The sequence below is a fragment of the Anneissia japonica genome, unplaced genomic scaffold, assembly GCF_011630105.1.
Source record: "Anneissia japonica isolate Jap-2015-1 unplaced genomic scaffold, ASM1163010v1 scaffold171_len658169_cov177, whole genome shotgun sequence".
In the NCBI taxonomy this organism is placed as follows: domain Eukaryota; kingdom Metazoa; phylum Echinodermata; class Crinoidea; order Comatulida; family Comatulidae; genus Anneissia; species Anneissia japonica.
The window spans coordinates 158,806-184,740 of record NW_022733907.1 but is presented as its reverse complement, the minus strand read 5'-3'; the positions used below and the strand labels follow the sequence as shown (position 1 = coordinate 184,740).

Below are 25,935 nucleotides of genomic sequence, written 5' to 3'. Positions count from 1 at the left end.
CCAGAATGTATTGGGTATACACCCTTGGATGTTTCCCTTTAGGACACGTTTTATCTCAATCAAAATTGATGTTGTAATAATTACTAAGTATTAATAACGATAGTAATAATAATAGTGATAGCGATAGCGATAGTGATAATAATAGTAATAACCTTATAATTTAGGCCAAAAAAATGCCTTGTGTTGCCCTCCGCGACCGACCAAAGTTTTAGAAAAAAAAATTGGGTTGGCATTTTTTTTTTAATTACCCTATTTTTTTTATATTTTGTTCAAGTAAAAATTGTTCAAATACCACTTCCAAAATTAACATTTAGAACATAAAATCTAAAACAGACATGTAGGCTTATTTTTATCAAAATCGGGCCATACCGGTATGTATGCGTAAAATAGAAGGCATAATTTTGAGAACCGAACGCTATGACGATATATGCACAACATCGGATCTCTCGCGCTGAGCTGTCAAGCCACGACTGATCTAGGCCTAACCTATTCTTTACCACTGTACTCAACCAGTGGTTCCTTGAATAAAAAATCCGCATACCTTACGGTATATTGGACAATAAATAAAAAACAGGCTTAGGTCTATAGCCATTGCTTTAAAACCTGTACAATTGGACATTTTCGTCTCCGCCACGGTTTTAGGTAAACCATCAACGAAATATCTTTCTCTTTTTTTCTCGAAGTTTACTTCGATTATATTGCAGTACATAGAGGGCGCTTGTTTAGACATTTTTCATAACCACAGTATGGTTTTGCTCGACCTGCCCGTGCGTGATCGTAGTGCGTGATCGTGTGGATCGGATACGCATAGGCCTATTATTTTACATTTCGAAGCCAAATAAATCTTTCTTTAAACTGATTTATTTTTGTTAAAATGTATTTCAATATACACTTGGTTAGTATTTATTCCGTCATTACTTTGAATTTTATTGTTTGGCAAGCTTAAGCCCTCGTTCTATTGTGGTGTCTTCGAGCTACGAGCCCTTAGGCCTAGGCATGGACGTCGATCGGTAGGGGACAGGGGGACACGTCCCCCACTTTTCAAAGTAGGAGGGTGGACATCATATCGATTGTCCCCCCCCCCTCCACTTTTCACAAATCTTCTATAATTAAAACCCCTCTATAAAATCGAATTGAAAGAATAACAATTACGCATGACTCATGAATTTTGTCTGTTCAGTTTTCCAAGTGCAGTACGTATTTTTCGGACCAAAACCGAGTAAAAACGCAATTGTTTATACATTTTGTAACCATCACAGAAACCACTAGGTCGATTTTATGGGTGCAGCGGTTATCAGAGGCTAAATTTATTGTGAAAACAATGTACTGAACGTTGTTAAAATTGGAAGCGTGTATGCTTATTAGGCCAATATTTTTACAAACTCAAAAGTGCACAATTTCTACTATAAACGATTTATTCCTTTTGTATATTATTATGACCCGTACGTATATAAAAGTTTTTAATATTATCTACATACATATAGGATTACTGTTTTTCCTAATTTCAAAAAAATATAGTTAGTAAATTGAATTTTATATAGCCATTATTAAATAATAATTATACAGCCTTTGGTGAGTCGAATGGCCGAGCGGTTAGCGCAGGGGCGCCGCAAGCTATAACCATAATATCGGCACTGGTTCGAACGGCACGCTCGAATATGGTTCTGGTGGTAGAACAAGTCTTCGCGGATAAGGACTATAAACCGTAGGCCCAGTGTATACAATGGCTCGTGCGCACTATAAAGAATCCAGCATATCCTTCGAGACGAGTAGGGGGATACCCCGGTGTACTGGAACAGACAGCCCCTGTGGTGGACGACGAGAGTTGCTGGTACCGGGTAACCGGGTAGCACAGGCACAAAGGGAACTTTAGGGACGAAGAAAGTCATTGATCGAGTTCCTAGTCCACATACAAGCGCCCTGAGCATCTTACATTAGATGGATACGTGCGCTATATGAAACTACACTATTATTACTATTATTATTATTATATTTGACACGGACATGTCTATCTATTTCGATTTAGTGATACCAAAATTTTGCAACAGTTACGTTGACGCAATCTCACAATGACGTCATAATAATCAGTAGTGGATTCAAGTGGGGCCGAGCCGACACTAAATTTTTCAAAATTATTTTTTAAAAATTGAAAAATCAAAGGAAAATTATAATTAGAATTAAGGTCTGAGAGTGCCATTTCCGGCAATCTAGGTGTCATAATCATAAATTTTCTTTCCTCAGCCCCAACCATACCATTTTGTGTACTCCCTATCCCCCTAGTCCTGTTTAATCGTAAATTATACGGTATTACTTCCACTCACAATAGTGTAGTCGAAATACTGCTTACACAAAAGTGAAATTCAAAAAGTGGAGAAAAGCAAAAACCTCTTAATTGATTTTAAAAGTACGTGCAAAAAGACTAAATTGATGACTGTTTTAGGTTTGTTATTTGTTTTTCATGGTTTAAATAAGTAGATAAGAAATCATTATTTTTTATGAATGTTTTTGCACGAAATATATAAGCGGGCATAATTATGACTAAAAGGATAATTTTAAAAACTTTTATGATGAGTTTTTCAGTAGCAGATTCAAGGGGCCCAAGCCGGCCCACCATCCCTATTTTTTTTTTTTACTAAAAGTGGAGAAAAATGAAAGTTATATTCAAATTCAGTCAGAGAGTTCCGACCAAAAGAGGTGTCATAATCATAAATTGTCTTACCTCAGTCCCAAGCATGGTGGGGCTGAGGTGGTCTACACTCTCCATTTGTGAAAGTCCCTCTCACAAAGCATGGTGGGCTGAGGTGGTCTACACTCTCCATCTGTGAAAGTCCCTCTCTGGGCCCAGTTCTAATTTAAATTGCTGGATCCGCCACTGGATTTTGTAAATTTCGTATGGAAATAAATGTTAATTGCATTGCTTAGAATCGTTTAAAAGGCTATAGGCGCCAGAGCTTCCGGGTGCTTCGCCCCCTGGTCCCAAACCAAGGCTTGGGCCTACGGCTTTACTTTTCATTTCGTTCCCCCCCCCCCACTTTTAACCACGGATCGACGCCCTTGGGCCTAGTGTCTTCATAATAGGGACTGCAGTTTCAGGCCTATCCTATTTCAGGTATTACTAAAAAACAAAACAACAAAAACAAAAACAAATCCGACTGACCGACGATCTTGATTTTTTTTTCATTTAAAGGCAACACAACAATTTCTTTTGTCGTAATATAGAGCATTACTTTAGCTCTATTATTATATTCGGTTAAATATAATAGTAGATAGACGATACCATACCTGTTGAAAGTTAATTGGTGATCCCTGTTCAATACACACTTCGACGGCTCTTTGGGAGCCGCTGTTGACCGCAGCATGTAGAGCTGTATTACCTTCCTTGTCGGTGAATGAAAACAATATGTTTCTCGAATATCCACACTTTTCCGCTGTTGATCAATCAATGAATCAATTTACAAATCAGTTAGTGACTTATTCAGTCAACAGTTGGTAAGCCAATGATTAAATGAATCAGTAAATCAATGTACCAGTGAATCAGTGAATCAATGAATCAGTGAAACAATGAATCAATTAAACAATAACTTAAACAATAACCCAATGAATGAATCATTGAATCAATTTTTACTCATCATAACTCAATTATCTCCTTTACCTATAACGAACCTACCAACCAACACACGCATTTTACTATATATATTTAGCTTCTCCTTCTTAACAATTCTCTATTTTTAGTATCTCAATATACACTATTTAATTGTATCATACTAGTCGCCCTCATCTCACTGAACCATACACCGCATTCCATGTTCATTTAACATCATTCAATTACTGTACTTCCCACATAAAATTCCGTAACTGGTAAAGGTACTGTACTGGCATAGGTATTAATAATGTGCCTTTTCCTTGAGGTTATAAAACGCAGTTCTTTTCCCTTGTCATTGGGTCCATGTGTTGCTGCTAGTAATCAGCGCAGGGGCAGGCAACCCAACCAGGTACCCATTTTTATTCCTGGGTAGAGAAAAGTGATGCAGATAAAGTGCCTTGTCCGAGGACACAAGCGAAATGCACAGCGAGGGATTGAAACCCCGAACTCGAGGTTCGGAAACCGTACCAAACTGTTCCCGCTGCGCCAAACCAATTCCAAAACATTTCGAGTAATGCTTTTTTTTTTTCAAATTTAACCTATAGTAGGTGGAATAAAAACACCATAACCAATTTTTGTGAGATTAGGCCTAATCATAATTGCGAAGCGAAAAGCTCTTCTTCAAATAAATTCAAATGTTTAACATAATAAAAGGCTAAATAGTGAGGTGTTGTTGAATAACCTGGTGGTTAAGATGCTTGCCTTCAATCCCAATGTAATGGGTTCAATTCCTGTCAAGGTAACAGGATTGATTTTCTCACGTTCAAAATACGCTCAACCCCCTAAGCTTCATAATGAGACTTATGTAAGGCATCATGTGTTTATGTTTATATAGTGAAAGAATATGCCAGAAAGGTGATCGAGTTCGCTGTTTGGCATATCTTTGATATTCAGCCTAAAAAATTCAAATAAATAAATAAAAAGTTAATAAATAAAGATAATGCAGCATAGTTATACACACAGGCATATTTAATCTAAATAAGACGCATTGATTAAAATTAATGGTCATGTTGAACATTATAATATTACTAGAGAACATGTATAAGAAGATAATGTAATAAACAATGCAATGTTCTACAAACACGGTGTTACTCGGTCATGTGATTTGACAGTACATACAAAATCAATAAACAATTAAATTGATGTCACAAATAGCAAAACAATGACAGTGTATTATTGAGAAGATATTGAGGTTAATTCCTCTAAAACATTACTAGAATCCATTAGCCTGACTTCTATTGAAGTCTACAAGACTCATGTACAAGTACCAGCTGGATTCAATTGACAGACATTCAATTAAAATCAATTTACATAGTTTTATGCTTACTTGAATTTCTCACAATACATATGAATTGGTTGGATAATGATTTTATTATTAATGATGTTTGATACTTAATATGCACCAAGTAGATAAAGTTACCTTTTTCAAGCAGAATGCCAAGAACATTTTTTGACCCATTAGTGGCTGCACAATGGACTGAAAAAGCGCCATTTGAATCTTTAATACACATCATGGGCTTGAAATCTAGCTAAAGAAATAATTGAAAGTTTCATAGTTATATATTAGAAAGGGCAAATGCTTCACATTCGGCGATCAATATCAACTATCATTAGTAAATGCTTTCAGATAGATTTGGTGCCAAGACGACGCGGAAGGTAAATTGTAAAGGACACATTTATAAATCAGTTTTCATCAATTCATCATTCCAATTAGAGTATTAAAGCGGATACTAGGTCCCGTCAAGTTGATCGCATAGAATATTTAAAATGATCGTTTGAATAGGATGTTGATGGATATTTTCTTAGGCATTTTTACATTTTTATACTTACCAATGTTATAGCTGCAGCCAATCTGTCCTTTTGGGCACAAACATGAAGAGCTGTCTTTCCAAATTCAGCTTGCTGGTTGATATCAACATTTGGATGTTGGCAGAGAGCCTAATACAGATCGATAAATCGAACTTCGTTTATTAAAGACATTGTCTTAGCTGACCTCATAATCTTTTGTATTACAATATAAAGATATCATTATTCAAATGAAAATTTAAACGAACAAATTTCCATATCCAAATAACAGACGCATAATAACACAATTGCTGTCTTCTTTGCATATGAAATGGCTTATAATCAACGTAAAGGTATTATTATTAAAATATGTACCTCAATGAAACTGATACCGTATTTAGTCCTGTTAACAGCGCAACATTTATTGAAAAGGCCTATTCTGATTTTCAACCCACAAACCAAAACGCTTTTCACTCTTTCTGACACTATATTTGGCTTAATCTCTATTGTATATAACACGGTGTTTTACAAACTTAAACTACCGTTATAGTTTTATGAGACCGCTACAAAGTACTATGAAGCCATTATGGATTCAAAATTCAAGATTTTTTTTTATTGTTGTGAAAGCCCTCCTGGGCTATTATCCACTCATTAACAACACCCCCCCCCCCCCCCCACCACCACTTTCACATCAATTTTAAATTAGTTTCACAGATCACTAAACTCAACTGCTTAATTCCCCACCTGAAGGATAACATACAAATTTTTAAACCTTGTACAGTACATACAGGGAGACTATAACGCTTGAGTTGAGCAACTTAACTGGTTATTCTCCCAGTGTTGATCCCAATCAGATTTATCTAATTTCGTTTTTTGCTGTATTTGTAAAATACGTACCTGCATCCGTTTCACTCCTGTATTTTGGCTGAAGAGTAATAGTCATCCCTTTAACCTCAACCTTGCTGTTTGCTGTAAGCAGTGCCTTCCATGGTATTGATACTGTTATACTTCCAATCACTCCATCACGAATCTCTACTGGGGCATTCGCATTGTTCAGTAGCTCATTTAACGCCTTAAAAACATTATAAAACGTGCATTCAGTGATTTACAACAAGATTTGTTAAACTTGTTAAAAATTTCTTTAAAATCCTTTAAAAATTCAAAACTGAATATCAAATTATATGAATGATACTAATATAATGATTCCTTAAAATTTAAGATTGGGAATGAATACAAAATTGGCTATGAATTAATGTTTTATCATTCTTGTTCTTTATCATTTATTTGTTCTTTGTATTTGTTTTATTTTCAAGTAATCTATGATTTTAATTCCTGAATAAAATGAAATGAATGAAAATGACTGATAATTACTTTAGTCTAGTCCTGTCTCTTATACACATCTAGATGTGTATAAGAGACAGTTACATAACAAAGTAACAATAACATTTAGAGAACGAAACAAAATAAATCATTTCATCTTATGTAAGCTAAACACAGACATTTTGATATTAAATTATATAAAACATTCTGAGTGTGTATTACCTGTCTCTTATACACATCTAGATGTGTATAAGAGACAGATGTTGATCCCATGCCTTGGTTAATATGAACAAGAAGAAAATACTTCAAAGCATAAATTGTTGTTACAGGTTTATTCCAAACGTTTCGCCGGTTAGGGCTTCATCAGTGGACTAGCATCGTATATTACAAAGCAACGTATATAAGACAAAGGCCTGTTACGGTGGAATGACTATGCATTGACTACTACGATTTGTCTTACACATCTGTATGTAAATCTCAATATAGTTGTAGGCGAACTATCAACATATATTATCATACATATTACTATATATGTATATGTGTAATATGTGGGTGTGGATATGTGTAAATATCCACACCAACACATACATATACATAAATATGTGAATACAGTTGTATATAATATTATTATACTCATTAAAGTCAATCAGGGGCGTAGCAGAAAGGGTATTAAAGTATTAGTCTAATACCCTAAAACATCCTTCCTGTTTCGATAGAATAGCGAAAACAGCGAAATTTACTATTATTATGTAGATTTTACAATATAGGTTACCTGGTTGGCGTTCTAGAATTACTGTACCCTATTAGCGTATTAGAATTACTGTACCCTATTCTTCAATAAACAAAATAATGAGGTACCCGTACCGGAAAAAATCATGTTAATTATTGTGAAAATAGAATGTAAGGTAATAATAAATACCAGAGGTATGAGACGTTAATGGTTATAAATTCAAATACATAATGTCCTTGTAACTGTATCGTGAGCCTTGAGCAAGATAGGACCTCAGTGCATGTACCTAATCGGTAAGCAATGCATTTCTGTTCTATAAAATTCATTATAAAATTAATCAATTAGATTTGAATATTGGCGTATTGGCATTCAGGTTGTATAAGGTAAGCCTAGGCTAGGTGCACAAAGAATTACTAGGTTAGATAGGCCAGGGCTTGTGAGATGTGGCGCAGTTGGACAATTTTAAAACACAGAATCGTTGCTATTGCTCTTTCTAGTTTATTAAATAAATAAGCTTTACATTGGCGGATCCTGTTTGCTAGAGGGGAGAGGGTGGGGTGGGGTGTGGAAAGACTATGCAGCAGTCAAATAAATCAGTACCCACGAGTGTGCCATGAATCATTTAGCTAAGAGACATAAATCGAGGGAACTGCTTCACGTTAGCCTGAAACACATGCATCTGTTCTGTCGTGGTACGGGACGCCACTACTAGTGGCTAAATGACTTTACTGGGGGAGTAATGCCTCACAAACCCACTTGGGCTTGGGAGATGTGGCGGATCCTGTTTGCTGGAGGGGAGAGGGTGTGGTGGGGTGTGGAAAGATTATGCAGCAGTCAAATAAATCAGTACCCGCGAGTGTGCCATGAATCATTTAGCTAAGAGACATAAATCGAGGGAACTACTTCACGTTAGCCTGGAAACACATGCACCTGTTCGAAACACATGCATCTGTTCTGTCGTGGTACGGGACGCCACTACTAGTGGCTAAATGACTTTACTGGGGGAGTAATGCCTCACAAACCCACTTGGGCTTGGGAGATGTGGCGGATCCTGTTTGCTGGAGGGGAGAGGGTGTGGTGGGGTGTGGAAAGACTATGCAGCAGTCAAATAAATCAGTACCCACGAGTGTGCCATGAATCATTTAGCTAAGAGACATAAATCGAGGGAACTGCTTCACGTTAGCCTGAAACACATGCATCTGTTCTGTCGTGGTACGGGACGCCACTACTAGTGGCTAAATGACTTTACTGGGGGAGTAATGCCTCACAAACCCACTTGGGCTTGGGAGATGTGGCGGATCCTGTTTGCTGGAGGGGAGAGGGTGTGGTGGGGTGTGGAAAGATTATGCAGCATTCAAATAAATCAGTACCCGCGAGTGTGCCATGAATCATTTAGCTAAGAGACATCAATCGAGGGAACTACTTCACGTTAGCCTGGAAACACATGCACCTGTTCTGTAGCAGTGTGACCACTAGGAAAAATCTAAGTTCCCAAGATTGAGTCTAAAATATCCCAAGATTGCTTTTAAAATCCCAATATTAGTATATATAAATACAACTTCATTTGAAATATATACTGTATTATATACTTTACATTATTGTATACTGTATAGGATACGAAACAGTGTCTGGATTTTAGAGACCAGAAACTCGCTTTGTGGGGTCGGTGGGGGGAGGGGGAGGAAGCGGAGGCAGATTCTAGGGTGTGTCTCAGTCTCTCTCTCAACAATTATTTTCTTAATACAATTTAGTTTGGTGGGGGGTGGGGGTGTGCGATCGCACCGTCTGTACCCCCTCTGCATCAGTCTCAGTGAAAATGACCCAATAAAGGATGAAACGTCGAATCATGGCCTCCCCATCATTATTCGGAGTGACATTCGTTCTATTTTATTAAAACTTAATCAGTGTATCTGTACAGTTGATTCTTGCTGTGTATATGAGAACCACTACTAATGCTGTCTAAGCCGTTGCTTATGGCTTTGTTAGGTCGTATCGTAAAGTAGTGATGTAATAAATTGTATAAAATGCTATCTGAAAATTAAACAGGGCGTACTTTATTAAAAATAATCTATTTCAATTTACTAGACGTAGAACTGTTTTAACCGTTATTATACCAAACAAAATGAATGTTAACTTTCGCACTTATTTACTTACATACTTTTTGCGTTTGTTATATTAAGCAAACCATATGAAACTATTCGAATATTTAGTACTAGATATTGTGAATATAACCAAATATCTGAAACAGGCCAATTATATTAGGAATAGTGAAACTCTAGATTAGAATAATAGACCTAGACATACTAAGATTGCCTATTCAACTCTGTTTTCAAAAATATAATTTTCAACCTAATATGATAACATTACGGCACAAAAGGCACAGTTGTTGCACAGGCTCTTATCGATAAAATGAGCTACTTGAATCATGTTTTACTGTAAATCAACACTAGAAAAAGGTAATTGATCATATCCCAAAGTCTTGGCTGTGGAAATGGTCAACAAACCAGTTATCTCGCATCTTTTTGTTATTTAATTCCTTTAAAAAGTATGCATAAACAACAGCTTTTACTCAAAATCATGTTTATCTTGACTCTATGACTGCTGTAAATTGCAATGTCCAATTTCAATGAATGACCATCATTTTAAAGTTGAAAATATCAAAATCTAGGTTTCCAGTCTTTGCTACAACTTGCCATTTCCACAAAACCTCTTACATGATCATTAGCCTAGTGTCAAATTTAGTTAAAACGACGTAAAAGGACTTTGATTGTGAGATTATTACTTCTTGCTATATATTTTATATTTATTTATTACTCAGACAGTATATTTATTATTTTTAAAGTTTAATTCTTGATAATGAAAATAACCTTGACTGGTTGATTGATTATATGAAAATGCACATTAAGACTGTTGTTACTGTTTAATAAGCTTGTAATTTTATCATTGTAATCAACATTTCTTGTAAAACCAAGATGAAATAATGAATAGAGAGCTTATGCTTAAAGCAAATTATTCCTCTTAGATTTTGCAAACAACCCATTATCCTGGATTAGAACTGTTTGATTGACAAATTCTAAGGGGATTGTTGTAAAAAATACAATAAGATTGAATAAATTACTATTAAATTATATAACTCCAAATTGGAAAGAAAATACCTTCGTATTTATGGTTTTAAATACGATTTAATACCAAACCAGAATGTTCATTTTATGTCAAGTGCTGACAAAAACTGCAGGAGTAGCCGAAATATTCATTTCAATATATTTTAGTGTTTCTCAAGTCAATATTTTACATATCTGAGTGTGTATTACCGTTAAGCAGTACTATATTCCAAATGTTTTGAAACACACGTGTGCACTATATGTCTTCTTTATATATGTACGGTATATATACTCACAGAGTCTTTTTCTTAACGTTCAAAAACGCACACACACACAGTGGCGTAGTCTTAAATTGGGGGTGGGGCGCGAAGGTGAAGTGGGTTGGGGGCTCGATAATCAGTTGAGTGGCACTAATTCGCAAAATATGGCGTCATTGAATGTGTTTCTTTTCACAATCCTGATCGCATTTAAGAAGCAGAGTTCTAGGGCTGTCTCTTATACACATCTAGATGTGTATAAGTTAATTGTTACATACCCTGATAGCATCTGTGTTGTCGAGGTCACATGCCAGGTGCAGAGGTGCCATCTGAAGATCATTTAATATACTTGCATTTTGTCCTTCACGTAGTAAAACATCAATCAAATGGATATGATTATTAATCACCGCCAAATGTAAAGGTGTGTTACCATTGTTATCTTGAACATTTATATCTTCTGGAAATGAAAATTTAGAGTGTGCATTATAATAATGATATATTAATTTCACTAGCGTTGCACTAGGATTGCCGTGGGTCCCCGGGGGACTAGCCAGAATAATGCGATGGATCCTGGAGTCTGGTGTAGAGTTCAATCATTCCTTAACTGTAACTTGATTAACTCTTCCAGAAAGTTTCATTCAAATTAGTAGATTTGTTTTTGAGATACCTGGTCTACAAACTTTCTCTCTAAATGGTTCTCATATCCACACACTACCTCGGATCCTCACTAAAATGTAAGTATGTCTTCCTTTACAATGACCAACCATTCAAAAGTTTCATTCAGATCCATTGATCATTTTTTTAGATATTCAGGTCTGGGAACTAAGCATTTTAAATTACCCCCAAAATGATACCAGAATCTGGATCGTTAACCAAAATCTAATGTCTTTTTGTTAAACTTGGTTAACTTCTCGAGAAAGTTTCATTCAGATTAGTAAATAAATTTTTGAGATATGTAGAGTAGGATGTTTTTCTGTAAATGGTCCCCATATCCACATCCCATTCCGGATTGTCATTAAAATAATATCAGAAATGATCTGCGTAAATGTGGCTAAAAAAAAGAAAAACATACAAAAACAAAAATTCAAAAAATCCGATAAAAATATCCGCAACGTCGACAACAATCTGAACATTGGGATGCACCCTGGGTACCTTTGGCAGTTCAATGCCACCCGCCATAACTACAACATCGACGTAACGGTTACATACGTGCGGATGCAAACATATTTCTTAACACGAGTGACTCTTCAATGTGAGGTTTATTCGTGGGGGCCGAGCGACCAGACTAGAGACCGCTTTGGGTCAAGAAGCCTATATTACCTCTCAGTCTATCGGTATTTGGAGACTATTTTTACGAAATAAGTCTACATTTTTTATTAAAAGGAACTTTTGTCTGGATTCGTATGCTTTGTTTTTAACATATGGAAATATAAAATCAAATCAAAGCTCATTTTTCCTTTTGAACATAAGACAATTAACAGGAAATTTACTTCTTGGTAAACAATATTGGGAAAGCGAACAAATTAAGAAAAGAAAAGGATCATAGTAAGCCAAAAATGGGAGAAAAAATAAAGGATTCTTGTAACGTATTAGTGATTATATAATGTAAGTAAATTCCGTGAAAATACATGACATTTCATTTAAAGTCATACAATATGGAAAGTAAAGTTATTATAGAAATGTAATACCAAAAAAAAACCTACCGTGTTTTAAAAGCATTTCTAAGACGTCCTTTTTTCCGTTAGCAGCCGCTGTATGAAGTAGAGTTGCTCCAGTATTATCTTTTGTTTTGAGTCTCTCCGGTGATGACATGTTGATTGATAAAAGTTCTGAAACATTACCTGTAGCTGCAATCTAAATGATTTTTAATCCATGTTATTATGTAGTTAAAGGTTCACCATAATCATACTCTAATATGTTTTTACTGCCACTGATTGAAATAGGAAGAGAATGTTTATCATTGTCGCAGTGTAATTTAGTCTTAATTACTTAAGAACATGCACTTATTAGTGATTACTCTGTGCTGTCATCCTTTGATATATTAATACCGCATGTGTGTGCGTTAGTCCGGTGTGTGTGTGTGTGGCTTTGTGTGTATGTAATTGTCCCCCGGCACATGACTCAAACACTGCTGGACTGATTTACTACAAATTTGTACTCATCACAATATCACGTGTATCTTAGTTCTCATCAACTTTGATTTTAGAATTTTTTAAATATTTTCCAGCCGCATATCGCACAATTTAGCTGTCCCAATTTTACTTCGAATTAGGTCTGCAAATGACATGTAAGTAATAATAAAATACAGTATGAGAAAATAAGTAGGGGCCTATTCTATAAATACAATTTAGTTAAAGAAATTTAGAAGAAGGAAATTTAAAAAAAAAACAACAGAGAGGTTTGAGCGGGCCTAACACAGTTGAGTAACTGTCCACATAACACTTTTACAGCTCGGGTACACAATTGACGCTTTCGTAAAACCTACCGTGCCAGCCATGAACCACTGTGCCCAAAATTATGTAGTTTCTACGAATGCGCTAGAATTTTTCGTCATCTTTAAAGGTAATTGAGTTTGTGAAATAAGAACATGAATTAAGGGGTTTTCAATTTTTGGAGAATTCTATAAAATATGCACACAAAAAAACAGGAAACACAAAGTTTAAAAGAAATAATGAAAAACTTCAGAAGATTATCAATGCACGACTAGGCCCACTAATAGTAGTTAGTAGCTATAGTGGGCCTAGGTGGAGCTAGCCTGGCCTAGGCCTACTCTAGCTAGTACTACAGGGACTATGCAGCTCTTGCTGGGCCTAGCTAGTACACTATAGAGACCGGCCTAGTAATTGGCTGGTCTAGCTAGGCCGCATGAAACGGTATCTGATCTTTGGCTGCCGGAGTCATATCTAGTGGTATTAAAAATAAAAATTTAAAAAAAAGGCTTAGGCTAGCATAGCAACTTTTGTGGTCATAAGACCCGGTTACAATTAAAGTAAGATGTCTAGGCTAGCCTTATGTAATGTTATAATATTAGACTAAATTAAATCGTGAAAAGGAAGAGCGCTGCTGTTTTTCGATACTCTCATGGAGTTTTAGGAATTTTCACTTAGTTTACATTTGTGGTAGATAGTGGGTTTAATTTTTTTTTTTTTTTATGTATTTTATGGGATTTGAGTTGTCATAGCGAAAAAAACAAAATCCATCTACACTCCATGGAGGAATACTCGTCATTGAATGTGTTTCTTTTCACAATCCCGATCGCATTTACGAAGCAGAGTTCTAGGGCATGTGTAGAAAGTACATACTTTTCGGCACATGGCTCGGGATTGGCACAGCGGTTTAAGAAAGAGCCAAAAGCCTATTAAAGAACATTCGGAAGAGTGCCTCGCATTCCATGTCGCATAACTGGATGCCAAAGCTAATTCACTAAGTTGCTTTTTTTTAAACTGTTTTGACATTTCTAGTAGGCCTATTCAATTTCATAATTTAGTCTATTTTCATTATTATTTGTTATCAGTCCTCTTGATGCTATTTCGAGGCACAAACATCGACAAGAAAAGTCGGTGTTGTTAAGATCATAACAGATATTTGAATACTTTTCACTTTTATACTCGTGGGCTTTTTCGATATTTGCCTCTACAATAATATCAATTAACTTAGCTGTTCCATTAATAATGACGATATCTGGCTTTAAGTTAGTGAATAATAATATACTTGGGGGAATCGTTCCCCCTGCAGTAGTTAAGTAAAATAACAACTAATGTCTGCAAAAAACCCGAATATTTTTTCTAAAACAAATTTTAGTAGGCCTAGATTTCTTAAAATACAGTTATGGCGCCATGTAAAACGACCTTAATCTAATGCTATATTACAAGCATTTAATACGTCGTGAATTAGGCTAAAGATATATATAGTAGTACATTCAAATAATATTATGTGTATATGTATCAAAGCAGATCATATTTCAAGTAAATTTATATTTGGAAAAGGCTACAATGTACATAAATACCATTATTTTTTTCAGTACATTGATATGGTGCAACAAGACAAGTTTCTGTAATCTCATATTTATCTTGTTTAATTTTTTAGAATATTTAACCTATAATTTCTATAGTTAGTTTTCAAGTTTGTTGTTAGTCATTACTGTTTATTTCTATCTTGGATCCCATTAAAATGAGCCAGTATTTTTTGGCTTTAAGGACTATCTTGATACTTTATTCATTCTGGTTTTCTTTTAGGTTTTGTTACTCTTTTTCCAATTCGTTTTCCAATTTTAATTCAATTCAATTCTTGTTTTCTCATATCACTTTAAACCGTCTAATTATACCAGAAAGAAATACATAGAAGCTATTATGCTGAAACCATGACACAGATATAATTGAACTATTCAAGACCTTTTCATTCCATTGTCTCCGTGAATGTCAATGATCGATACCCTCTCACTTGCATCTAATGTAAACCTAACGATCTGCATAACTGTTCTCATTATAACAGCTTCAATCTTCTAAAATTCGAACATTGTTTAATATTCAGTCAATATCTTTGCATCAGACAAATAATTCTAGGTAGCTGATGTTAACAACCTTACAGCTTACTCTCATGACAAGTTACCCTCTTATGTTCATTCTTAGCATCAGTGAAAGTAACTTCCATACTCCTAAGTCCATCACAGATTGCGTCCACTAAAATCAAATGTATTGGATATACATGTTAAAACAGTGGCACACATTTTTATGGTAGTGCATCCTTTAGGGATAAAACAGCTATAAATTCGAAAACTTAATATCCATCTAAAACAAAACACACCGTTGCCTCCTTAGTATTAGTCAATAATTAACCGCTTAATCCTTAATCAATACCATGTTCATAGCATCAGTGAAAGTAACTTCCATACTCCTAAGTCCATCACAGATTGCGTCCACTAAAATCAAATGTATTGGATATACATGTTAGAACAGTGGCACACATTTTTATGGTAGTGCATCCTTTAGGGATAAATCAGCTATAAATTCGAAAACTTAATATCCATCTAAAACAAAACACACCGTTGCCTCCTTAGTATTAGTCAATAATTAACCGCTTAATCCTTAATCAATACCATGTTCATCTCGCCGAATCTGGTTATCCACTACTCCTGTTAATACAAAGTGCGACATGACATCAACTTTAAAGTGTATTTCCAACACCAACTCTTGTACTATGGATCATTCTGGACGCACCATTTCTCTCGCGTGTGATGCGGCATATAATTAACACATATTTACCAATCATCCCGCATCGTGCGGGACGGTCATGCATTTCAAAGTGATTTTGGATGAAACCCGTATTTTGCACAAACACGTCACATGAGTGATCGTAAATTTGTCACGCATTTAGCACAAGTCTATGCGTGATAACCAATTATCACGAATTCAGGGGGAAAGGTATTTCAAGTTAGAAATACTTAATTTACTGACGGGTTACTAAAAATTGATTAGTATGCCTATTCATTTGCTGTTTGTTTGAGCATGGTTTGAGTAATGGAATGCTTGTGTACATAGTTCGGGTACTCAAATTAAACATACATTGAAACCCAAATTGTACGTGGCTTTAATAAAAAAAAAAAACATTTTTGTTTATGTACCCGTTATTGTCAACAAACATTTGAACTCGTTTTATACAAGCTAAAATGCTCAGATCGTCGGAGCCTCGCTCCAATGTTGAATAAAAGAATAAATGACACCACATAGCGCTATAAAACGATAAAATGTTTCTCACTAATTAAACCTGCGCATACAATTAGTTCGGCTTTACTCTCCTGTACCCTGCCCACCATATATTAGCGAAACCAAGAAGGCAGCCGGCCTAGAGCTCCCAAGTAAAATGTTCAAAGTTATAAAACAAATAGAGAAAAAAAAGTTATATTCAAATATAAGTTTTTGGTAATATACATTTTTTTAAGTGTTTCTTTTGGAATATTAAGTTTACCGGGAATTAATGTGCAAAAAGTTGGCTTTTTCAAATGTTTTTTATACGTTAATTTATGCTTCAAAAATAAATATTATATTCCAATATGTTGTAAACATACATTACTTATATATATATACTTATATATATATATGAAATATATATATTGTATATATATTATATATAATATATATATATATAATTAGTACATTTGTTTAACTCAACAAATGATCTAGAATCTAGAATTAATACATTAGCTTTTGATAAAAAATGAAACGATAAAATTTTCCTCACTTATTAAAATACGCAAAATAATTCGTTGATGTTTGATTAATTTTATACTAAAGTAAATTCCGTAGCTTATTAACTTAGCATGCCTTTTGTCATTTTTATTTTGTTAATATTTTTTTTTACAGATAAACAATGTTTTTTTTTTCAATTGTGCAGTGACAGATTTAAGTCGGCCCATCACCCACCCACCCCACCTTTTTTTTACAAAATAAAAAAAAAAAATCATATTGAAATTTTAAGTCAAAGAGTGGTATTTCCATGCCATAATCATAAATTTAATGTTGCATCTCCAATCTTTATTATATTCAATATGTCAGTTTGCAACGTTCTTGCAATAACCAACTTTTTACAGGTATTTTCTAAATTGCTTGATCTGTATTTATAGGCCTGTTACTTTTTTTTGTTATTTGTGTAATATATTGTAAGTTTGCAATACAACACTAAATATATGTTCAATTTGTATCCATATGTGTATTTAACCCATTACTTATGTACCTGGATATAAACTTCGATTGTATCACGATTGTTGTATTGTCGACAATTCTTGATTCCTTGATTCCATCTGTGGAAGTCCCTCCCTGAGTTCCCTCTATATCAAATTTCTGGATTTGATATAGAGGGACAAGCTTTATATTTATTAATATTTCCGACTATATTTTTCTTTCTGATTGTGTAGATGAACCAATCATTCTAATAATATTTGAAAAGCTCATATTTCTGTCGCAATCATACTTCGATTCGTTTTTGTTGACTTTTGTCAAATAAAAGCAACTTTAAAAAGTGATTTAATCATCCAGACTCCCAGAGGTACAAAATACTGCAAATTGTTGACGTGGTCCGGACTCTCCTTTAGCAACCTCTTCCTCAAATCCTGGATACGCCACACCTCTTGTTAATAATGTCACAGTAGGGCCGCTATAGTTGTTTCTATTAACGGAACAATTTTCCTACTAAAAAGTACCGTACTAAAAATTGGCCAGAAAAAATGTTTAAATTTTTTAGCAGTGTTCAACAGGCCGGATCAACATCTTTGGTGGACCAGAGTTTGCCCGCGGGCCGGGGGTTGAATTTTGTACCACAAAAATACAATCACAATCAGATGCGAGCTTGTTTCTACTATCTAGCAATTATAGCAAGATCTTACCTACAGTCGGTTTATTACAGTATGTATTACAGCTTTGAATGCTTATCCACGGTATGATCACAAAATTGCTCTTCTCATTGAGTTCAGTATCAACACAATGGGAAATCGAAGAGTACAATAAATTAAAATTATTGCCAATTTCAGTCTCCAATCAGGATGTTTTTAAGTGTGCTTCTATACTTGACATAAATAAGTAGTTGGAAATTTTCTTTCATGCTTGTATCACACACTCAGCGAGTGCATATAAACACGGTATAGCCATAAAGATTTGTTCATTGACGTAAAGCAATCAATTTAATTTCTTTCTTCAAATGTTGAATAATAACTATAATGTAATGATAGGAATATTAACAAAACCCATTAAATTATTGCTTTTTCAAAAATCTTTTGATTTGATGTCATTTGGCACATATATATATATATACAATAAAATACATAACAATCGATGGCATATTAAATGCAAAAATAGGCCTAGGTTTTGTTTAACGCTCTGAAGTTTTCATTAGCGCATCCACCTTTTCAACATTACTGTTTTAAGAGTGACAGAAAATGGATGTGGACCGATAGAGATAAGAATGGGGGATGATTCAATGGTTTAAACTGGTGTTCATAGTCATATTTTCTTCAACATCGGCAGTGGAGGTCAGGGAAAGGAGTTGCTATCTAAAAACTGATTTATTAAGTATTCACAAATACTGCCGGGTTCCAGCTGGATAGTTGTCACCCGGTATTTTTACCATTGACTCGGCCTGTTGCCATTCGCCTGTTGCCGCCCGACCTTTTGCCACCAGGCCTTTTGCTACTCTAGGCCAGATTATTGATGCTGGATGTAAACAGCTTTGTCAATAAGGTTTTGCTGTTTATTCACAATCATCACCCACTATACAATACATATTCTGACACACCAACATATTCCATCTTCACCACCTTACTTATCCCGCTGCCGGAACAATTGCCACCTCTGCTTCCCTCATAGACCATTTGTATTAGCCTTTTCACATCTAGTCTAGTTATTCTTGAGTTTTATACCAATCAGCAGCCAGTCTCGCTTTCCAATCATATAAGTATTTCTATGTTTATGACGATTGAAGCAACTCAAACTAAAACTCAAACAAAACGTCTAGGCATTCTCAACAAAAACAACAGTTCTTTTAAGAACTATCTACGTGGAGTAAGGCAAGCATTCATTACCGTATATTATTACTTCACCATGCACACCGTCATACTATATATATAATCAAATGGATAAATAATACCAACAGTACTGACTTCATATCCATCTGTTTATATTGTGTTTACGGTGTTACGCAGCAATCATAATTTGATTTGATATAGAGGGACAAGATTTATATTTATTAAATATTTCTGACTATACTTTTCTTTATAATTGTGTAGATGAACCAATCATTCTGGATATTTGATGATTACACCACACCCATCATTCTAATAATATTTGAAAAGCTCATATTTCTGTCGCAATCATACTTCGATTCGTTTTTGTTGACTTTTGTCAAATAAAAGCAACTTTAAAAAGTGATTTAAGCATCCAGACTCCCAGAGGTACAAAATACTGCAAATTGTTGACGTCGTCCGGACTCTCCTTTAGCAACCTCTTCCTCAAATCCTGGATACGCCACACCTCTTGTTAATAATGTCACAGTAGGGCCGCTATAGTTGTTTCTATTAACGGAACAATTTTCCTACTAAAAAGTACCGTACTAAAAATTGGCCAGAAAAAATGTTTAAATTTTTTAGCAGTGTTCAACAGGCCGGATCAACATCTTTGGTGGACCAGAGTTTGCCCGCGGGCCGGGGGTTGAATTTTGTACCACAAAAATACAATCACAATCAGATGCGAGCTTGTTTCTACTATCTAGCAATTATAGCAAGATCTTACCTACAGTCGGTTTATTACAGTATGTATTACAGCTTTGAATGCTTATCCACGGTATGATCACAAAATTGCTCTTCTCATTGAGTTCAGTATCAACACAATGGGAAATCGAAGAGTACAATAAATTAAAATTATTGCCAATTTCAGTCTCCAATCAGGATGTTTTTAAGTGTGCTTCTATACTTGACATAAATAAGTAGTTGGAAATTTTCTTTCATGCTTGTATCACACACTCAGCGAGTGCATATAAACACGGTATAGCCATAAAGATTTGTTCATTGACGTAAAGCAATCAATTTAATTTCTTTCTTCAAATGTTGAATAATAACTATAATGTAATGATAGGAATATTAACAAAACCCATTAAATTATTGCTTTTTCAAAAATCTTTTGATTTGATGTCATTTGGCACATATATATATATATACAATAAAATACATAACAATCGATGCCTTATTAAATGCAAAAATAGGCCTAGGTTTTGTTTAACGCTCTGGAGGTTTCATTAGCGCATCCACCTTTTCAACATTACTGTTTTAAGAATGACAGAAAATGGATGTGGACCGATAGAGATAACAATGGGTGATGATTCAATGGTTTAAACTGGTGTTCATAGTCATATTTTCTTTAACATCGGCAGTGGAGGTCAGGGAAAGGAGTTGCTATCTAAAAACTGATTTATCAAGTATTCACAAATACTGTCGGGTTCCACCTGGATAGTTGTCACCCGGCCTTTTTACCATTGACTCGGCCTGTTGCCATTCGCCTGTTGCCGCCCGACCTTTTGCCACCAGGCCTTTTGCTACTCTAGGCCAGATTATTGATGCTTTGGATGTAAACAGCTTTGTCAATAAGGTTTTGCTGTTTATTCACAATCATCACCCACTATACAATACATATTCTGACATACCAACACATTCCATCTTCACCACCTTACTTAACCCGCTGCCAGAACAATTGCCACCTCTGCTTCCCTCATAGACCATTTGTATTAGCCTTTTCACACCTAGTCTAGTTATTCTTTAGTTTTATACCAATCAGCAGCCAGTCTCGCTTTCCAATCATATAAGTATTTCTCTGTTTATGACGATTGAAGCAACTCAAACAAAACGTCTAGGCATTCTCAACAAAAACAACAGATCTTTTAAGAACTATCTACGTGGAGTAAGGCAAGCATTCATTATATTATTACTTCACCATGCACACCGTCATACTATATATATATAATCAAATGGATAAATAATACCAACAGTACTGACTTCATATCCATTTGTTTACGGTGCTACGCAGCAATCATAATTTGAATATTATTTACTATGTATATAAATGATACTTATTTTCTTTTTGGTTCAATAGTTAGGTCTAGTTAGGGTAGGGGTCTCGTTTGGGATTCTCAAGACTACTATTTATAATTTTGCCGTTGTAACTATTCCTTTTTATGAATTGTATTGAGACATGAAGTGATAAAAATAAATATGTTTGTGTTCCAATGTATTGTATTCAATAGTGCTCGAATAAAAGTGCAATAATGTTTGGCCGAACTGTTGGAAGACATATTTGTCTTATTTTCTTAACTTAACATAATTTAATCTTTCGGACACTTACAGGCACATTTGTGGCAAATAAGGTAATCCTGGCAGATTTTGTAATGTGCATAAATACAAAGAAGCTCATTTAACAGGGAAATTTGAAATACAAAGCGGTTAACATCAAATTCCAGGACTTCCGAAATGGACCAAACGTTATCCATTCCAGAAACCAACCTAAAATCAGATTCAAAATGTTATTTTTTTTTTTTTAAGGCACCATTGATCTGGAATCGGCTTCCGTTTCACATACGTCAGTCTAAGACCTTTACGCAATTTAAGTCATTTCTTAAAACTCATTAAGTTGTTTTAATAGATTGTTGGTCTTAAAGCGTTGCGAGACAGCAGTATAAGAGCGCTATATAAATGCTCAATATAATAATAATAATAATAATAATAATTATTATTATTATTATTATTATTATTATTATTTATATTATTTATATTATTATTATTATTATTATTATTATAAGCACTATAAAAGCACCGCATACATTTTACGTTACCAAAATCGAAGCTTAGAATCAATGACGAAATGTGATTTACTATACAGTATATGTTAAGATTTATTTATTCTTACTAACAAAAAATATATGTTTGTTAACTATAATGTTAATGTCTATTGTTATCAATGTGAATTCGATAAATATAAACCGATCTTGATTACTTGTATTGTTATGTTAATAATATGGTTGTAAACCTAACTTGATTGCATGTATATTGTTATGTTAATAATAAGCATCTTAAAATGTCAATACGTCAGGAAAAGCGAAAAAAGTGTATGTATGATGACGATTGTCGACTTATATAGCACATATTTTAGACTAACCTCTATGCGCTTAACATTATTACCCCCGGTCACTGGATCAAGCACATAGAACAACACTCATGCTTGAGTGTTACTTCAGTGCGAGTTACAAAATGCGAGTTGCGAGTTGCGAGTTACAAAATGCGAGTTGCGAGTTACAAAATGCGAGTTGCGAGTTACAAAAGGCGAGTTGCGAGTTGCAAAATGCGAGTTACAAATGCGAGTTGCGAGTTACAAAATGCGAGTTGCGAGTTGCAAAATGCGAGTTGCGATTTGCAAAATGCAAGTTGCGAGTTGCAAAATGCGAGTTGCGAGTGGCAAAATGCGAGTATCATGTGATGAAAATCGACCAATTAAATCAATCCATTATGAACTCATCCATGGCCAATCCATGTTTACATTTTGTGTTGGATTGCAAAATTCTCCTGTCACTTATACAGTATCATCATCCTTAGAAACATAAATTTTTACTTCCATGCTCATGTTGTATGCCTTTGTATTTTTTTTCCTACGAACAAAAATGATTTAAATTGTGTTATGCACAAATTAAAGTTTTGGCACAGTCTTAAATGGTTTGCTGTTTTAACTTTAATGAGTCCAAGACTTCAGTGGCATAGAAATTTGTAATAAATGAAATCAGATAGTCAGACAACCAATGATGTAAATACTCCCCCTTCACAAACACACACACCACACATACATACATTTTTCAGTTGCTTTTTCATTTATATAACATACATGTTAGGAATTCACAGAAACAAGGTTAATCATAGCAAGTTGTTAAATACATACACACACACACAAACTGAGGCCTACATTCATATAAATTGTTTTACAAATTTGGTAGAAGCTATTACAAGGTACTATATATTCTGTCGATTACTAGTACAACACAGAGTCCGAAATTGCTTAAAAATTAAGAACAAAATAAGAACAAATTGAGGCTGAGGTAAAATTTCAAATGAGGTTTATATTTTTAAAAACCAAAATATTTTATCTGTACATTATGCGAGTAGGTGTGACTGTAATACCCTCTATAATGCAGTACAGTAGGTGACGGTACCTATCTGATGGGGAAAATTGTTTGTGGGGTCGCTTTCATCTACATTCCAGTACAGTACTGCCATACAATTAAATAATTTTTTGTTTAAAAGGTGTGTAAACCAAGAGCAAAATAAGAACATTTTGAGCCTGAAATCTGCCAAAAAATAAGAACACCTAATGGCCTAAGGTAGAGATATAAGTTTTGGGTTTTTCTATTTTTTTAAAATAAAAAAACCTCATTGACATTTTACCTCAACCTCAAATTGTTCTTATTTTATTCTTAATTTTTAAGCTTTTTCAGCCTCATTGTTCTTATATAGTGTGTTCTTATTTTTTTTAAAGTGTATTTCTGATTCCTCAGTCTGTTAGGTTCAATTTACTCTGGTCTCACCCTACCTCCTCTACTAATCCATATGTTTATCTATTTTTATTTGTTCACCTCACTTTAAATATTTAACCTTATGTTTCCAAGACCAGCTCAAAATATTTTATCCAAAGAAAATATTTCATTAGGCTACAAGATAAATACAGGACAGTGACCAGCTCAGTCCTTCAGGATAGTCACCTTGTAGATCTAATAATGTTTAGTGCATGGTGTAAGTCAGCAATAAAAAGTCAAAATACTAAAAACTGTGGGTAATGATTGCTGGATCTCAAATGGGATACAAAATGGTTAGAAAAAGCTGAAATTTAATCATACATTACATTTAAACTGTATGAATAATCAAGTTTGCTCAGTCAAGAAAGAAGGGATAGAATACCTTAGGATACCACCATGTAAGACAATGGTAAACTCATTATTCCATTAGTGGTAATTGTTAGTCTAAATACAGACATTATGATGTCATTTAGGTACCATGGTAGGGCCAGTCCAACAAAGAGGGCAATGAAATATGGGATTTGAGATAAATGGTCAAAATCACAGAGAGCATGACATTTATTTTAATTATATGTTATTGTAAATAGTAATAACAGTGTTCAAATTCCTCTACTGTCTAAATTTCAAATGTACAGTGGTATGCATTGGTGTACGGTAAGAATGGCCCCGAAAAAAGGGCCCCGGAAAAAATGGCCCCGATAAAAATGGCCCCGATAAAAATGGCCCCATATGACAGGTAGGTAAAAATGGCCCCAATGAAAAATTCTGTATTAAAGCTGATTTTCTTGAGTCAATATATGCATTTTTTTATCTTAAATAATTTAGTTTTTAAAAGGAATCTAACAAATTGCCATTTACATTAATTAATATTTAATTACATTAATATTCAATGATAAAATATTCAAAGAAAAACAAAAAGCCATGAACTACACTTTTTAATTTTTTTTCCATTTAAATGTTAAAAAATAGCAACAACATAATCAATAAATCAACATAAATCATGCATTTATTAATACTAAAATAATTTACTTGTGGCCGATTTCACGGAAGCGGAATCACAATTTTCCAGAAATTCAATCTGTGTATTTTCCAGAAATTCAATCTGTGTATTGGTAAACCCCAAAACAGTGGGTTAGTATGAACATCAAATTATTTTTTTTTAAAGAAAAAGAGAGTTCTGCAATCATAATTATATGGTTTACATGGGGTTTGCAGTGTGTTTAGAGATTTGTGGTGTATTTGCAAGTATTTTTTCATTTAAAAAAATCTAAATTTTAACCAAAAAATAGTTATGAATGTATTTAATTTTCTTATTGATATACCAAGTCAGTCAATCACAATTGAATTGTTTGATTTTCTACAGTGTGTTTTGGGAGGTTCGTGGGATTTAGCAATACCACTTAATCCTACCATAATCACCCTACCCTCACAATCACACGCCATTTTAATTCTTAGCATAATTGCCATACATAACTATATATAATTCTAAGCCAGTAGTGGGCACTTGGATTTAGTTAGTGATGAGTAAAAACCAAGTATGCAACTAAATTAGTTGCTTAAATAAATGTATTCCTAATTATTCAGTTTACTAAAAGCAACACTTCTTTGAATAAACTCTAAGCAGACAATTTATTGCTAAGTTTGCGAGAAAGTAAGGCTCTCCCTTTTCCCATACATGAACTTGTGATTCAAACACACAATTGATCCACATGCTTTAACTACTGTTTATTTGCATTGTTTATAACATGTAAAGTTAATTCATTTGATATTTAACAAAAGTGAAGTTTGTGGTTATCTATGAATTGCATATTTTGGTAGTTGAAGTACTGTATACTGTATGCCATTCCTCTACTTTGTTAGTGAAATAACGTTTTTAAAACTTTTATTTCTACTATCAAAAAAATGTTATTCAATGGCCATTGTTTTTCGATTATCTCTCAGAACATTATTTGCATCTGCTGTAATTGTTAAAAAACAAATGCTTTTAAAGAAATAAAAAAAATCACATAT

At 34.3% G+C, this 25,935-nt stretch overlaps 1 protein-coding gene across 1 annotated transcript in view; it reads right to left on the bottom strand.

Annotated features, from left to right (window-relative positions):
* LOC117116255 (transient receptor potential cation channel subfamily A member 1-like) overlaps window positions 1-15,989 on the bottom strand; it is a 59,202-nt gene extending 43,213 nt beyond the window's left edge. Inside the window, exons 1-7 of the mRNA XM_033260254.1 lie at window positions 15,932-15,989; window positions 15,445-15,515; window positions 12,540-12,690; window positions 11,115-11,293; window positions 5,474-5,581; window positions 5,064-5,172; window positions 3,283-3,428 (exon numbers count right to left, since the gene is read on the bottom strand). Coding sequence (XP_033116145.1) covers window positions 3,283-3,428; window positions 5,064-5,172; window positions 5,474-5,581; window positions 11,115-11,293; window positions 12,540-12,690; window positions 15,445-15,515; window positions 15,932-15,989 — 822 coding nt within the window. The remainder of the gene's footprint in view (window positions 1-3,282; window positions 3,429-5,063; window positions 5,173-5,473; window positions 5,582-11,114; window positions 11,294-12,539; window positions 12,691-15,444; window positions 15,516-15,931) is intronic.
* Between the last annotated feature and the right edge of the window lie 9,946 nt (window positions 15,990-25,935).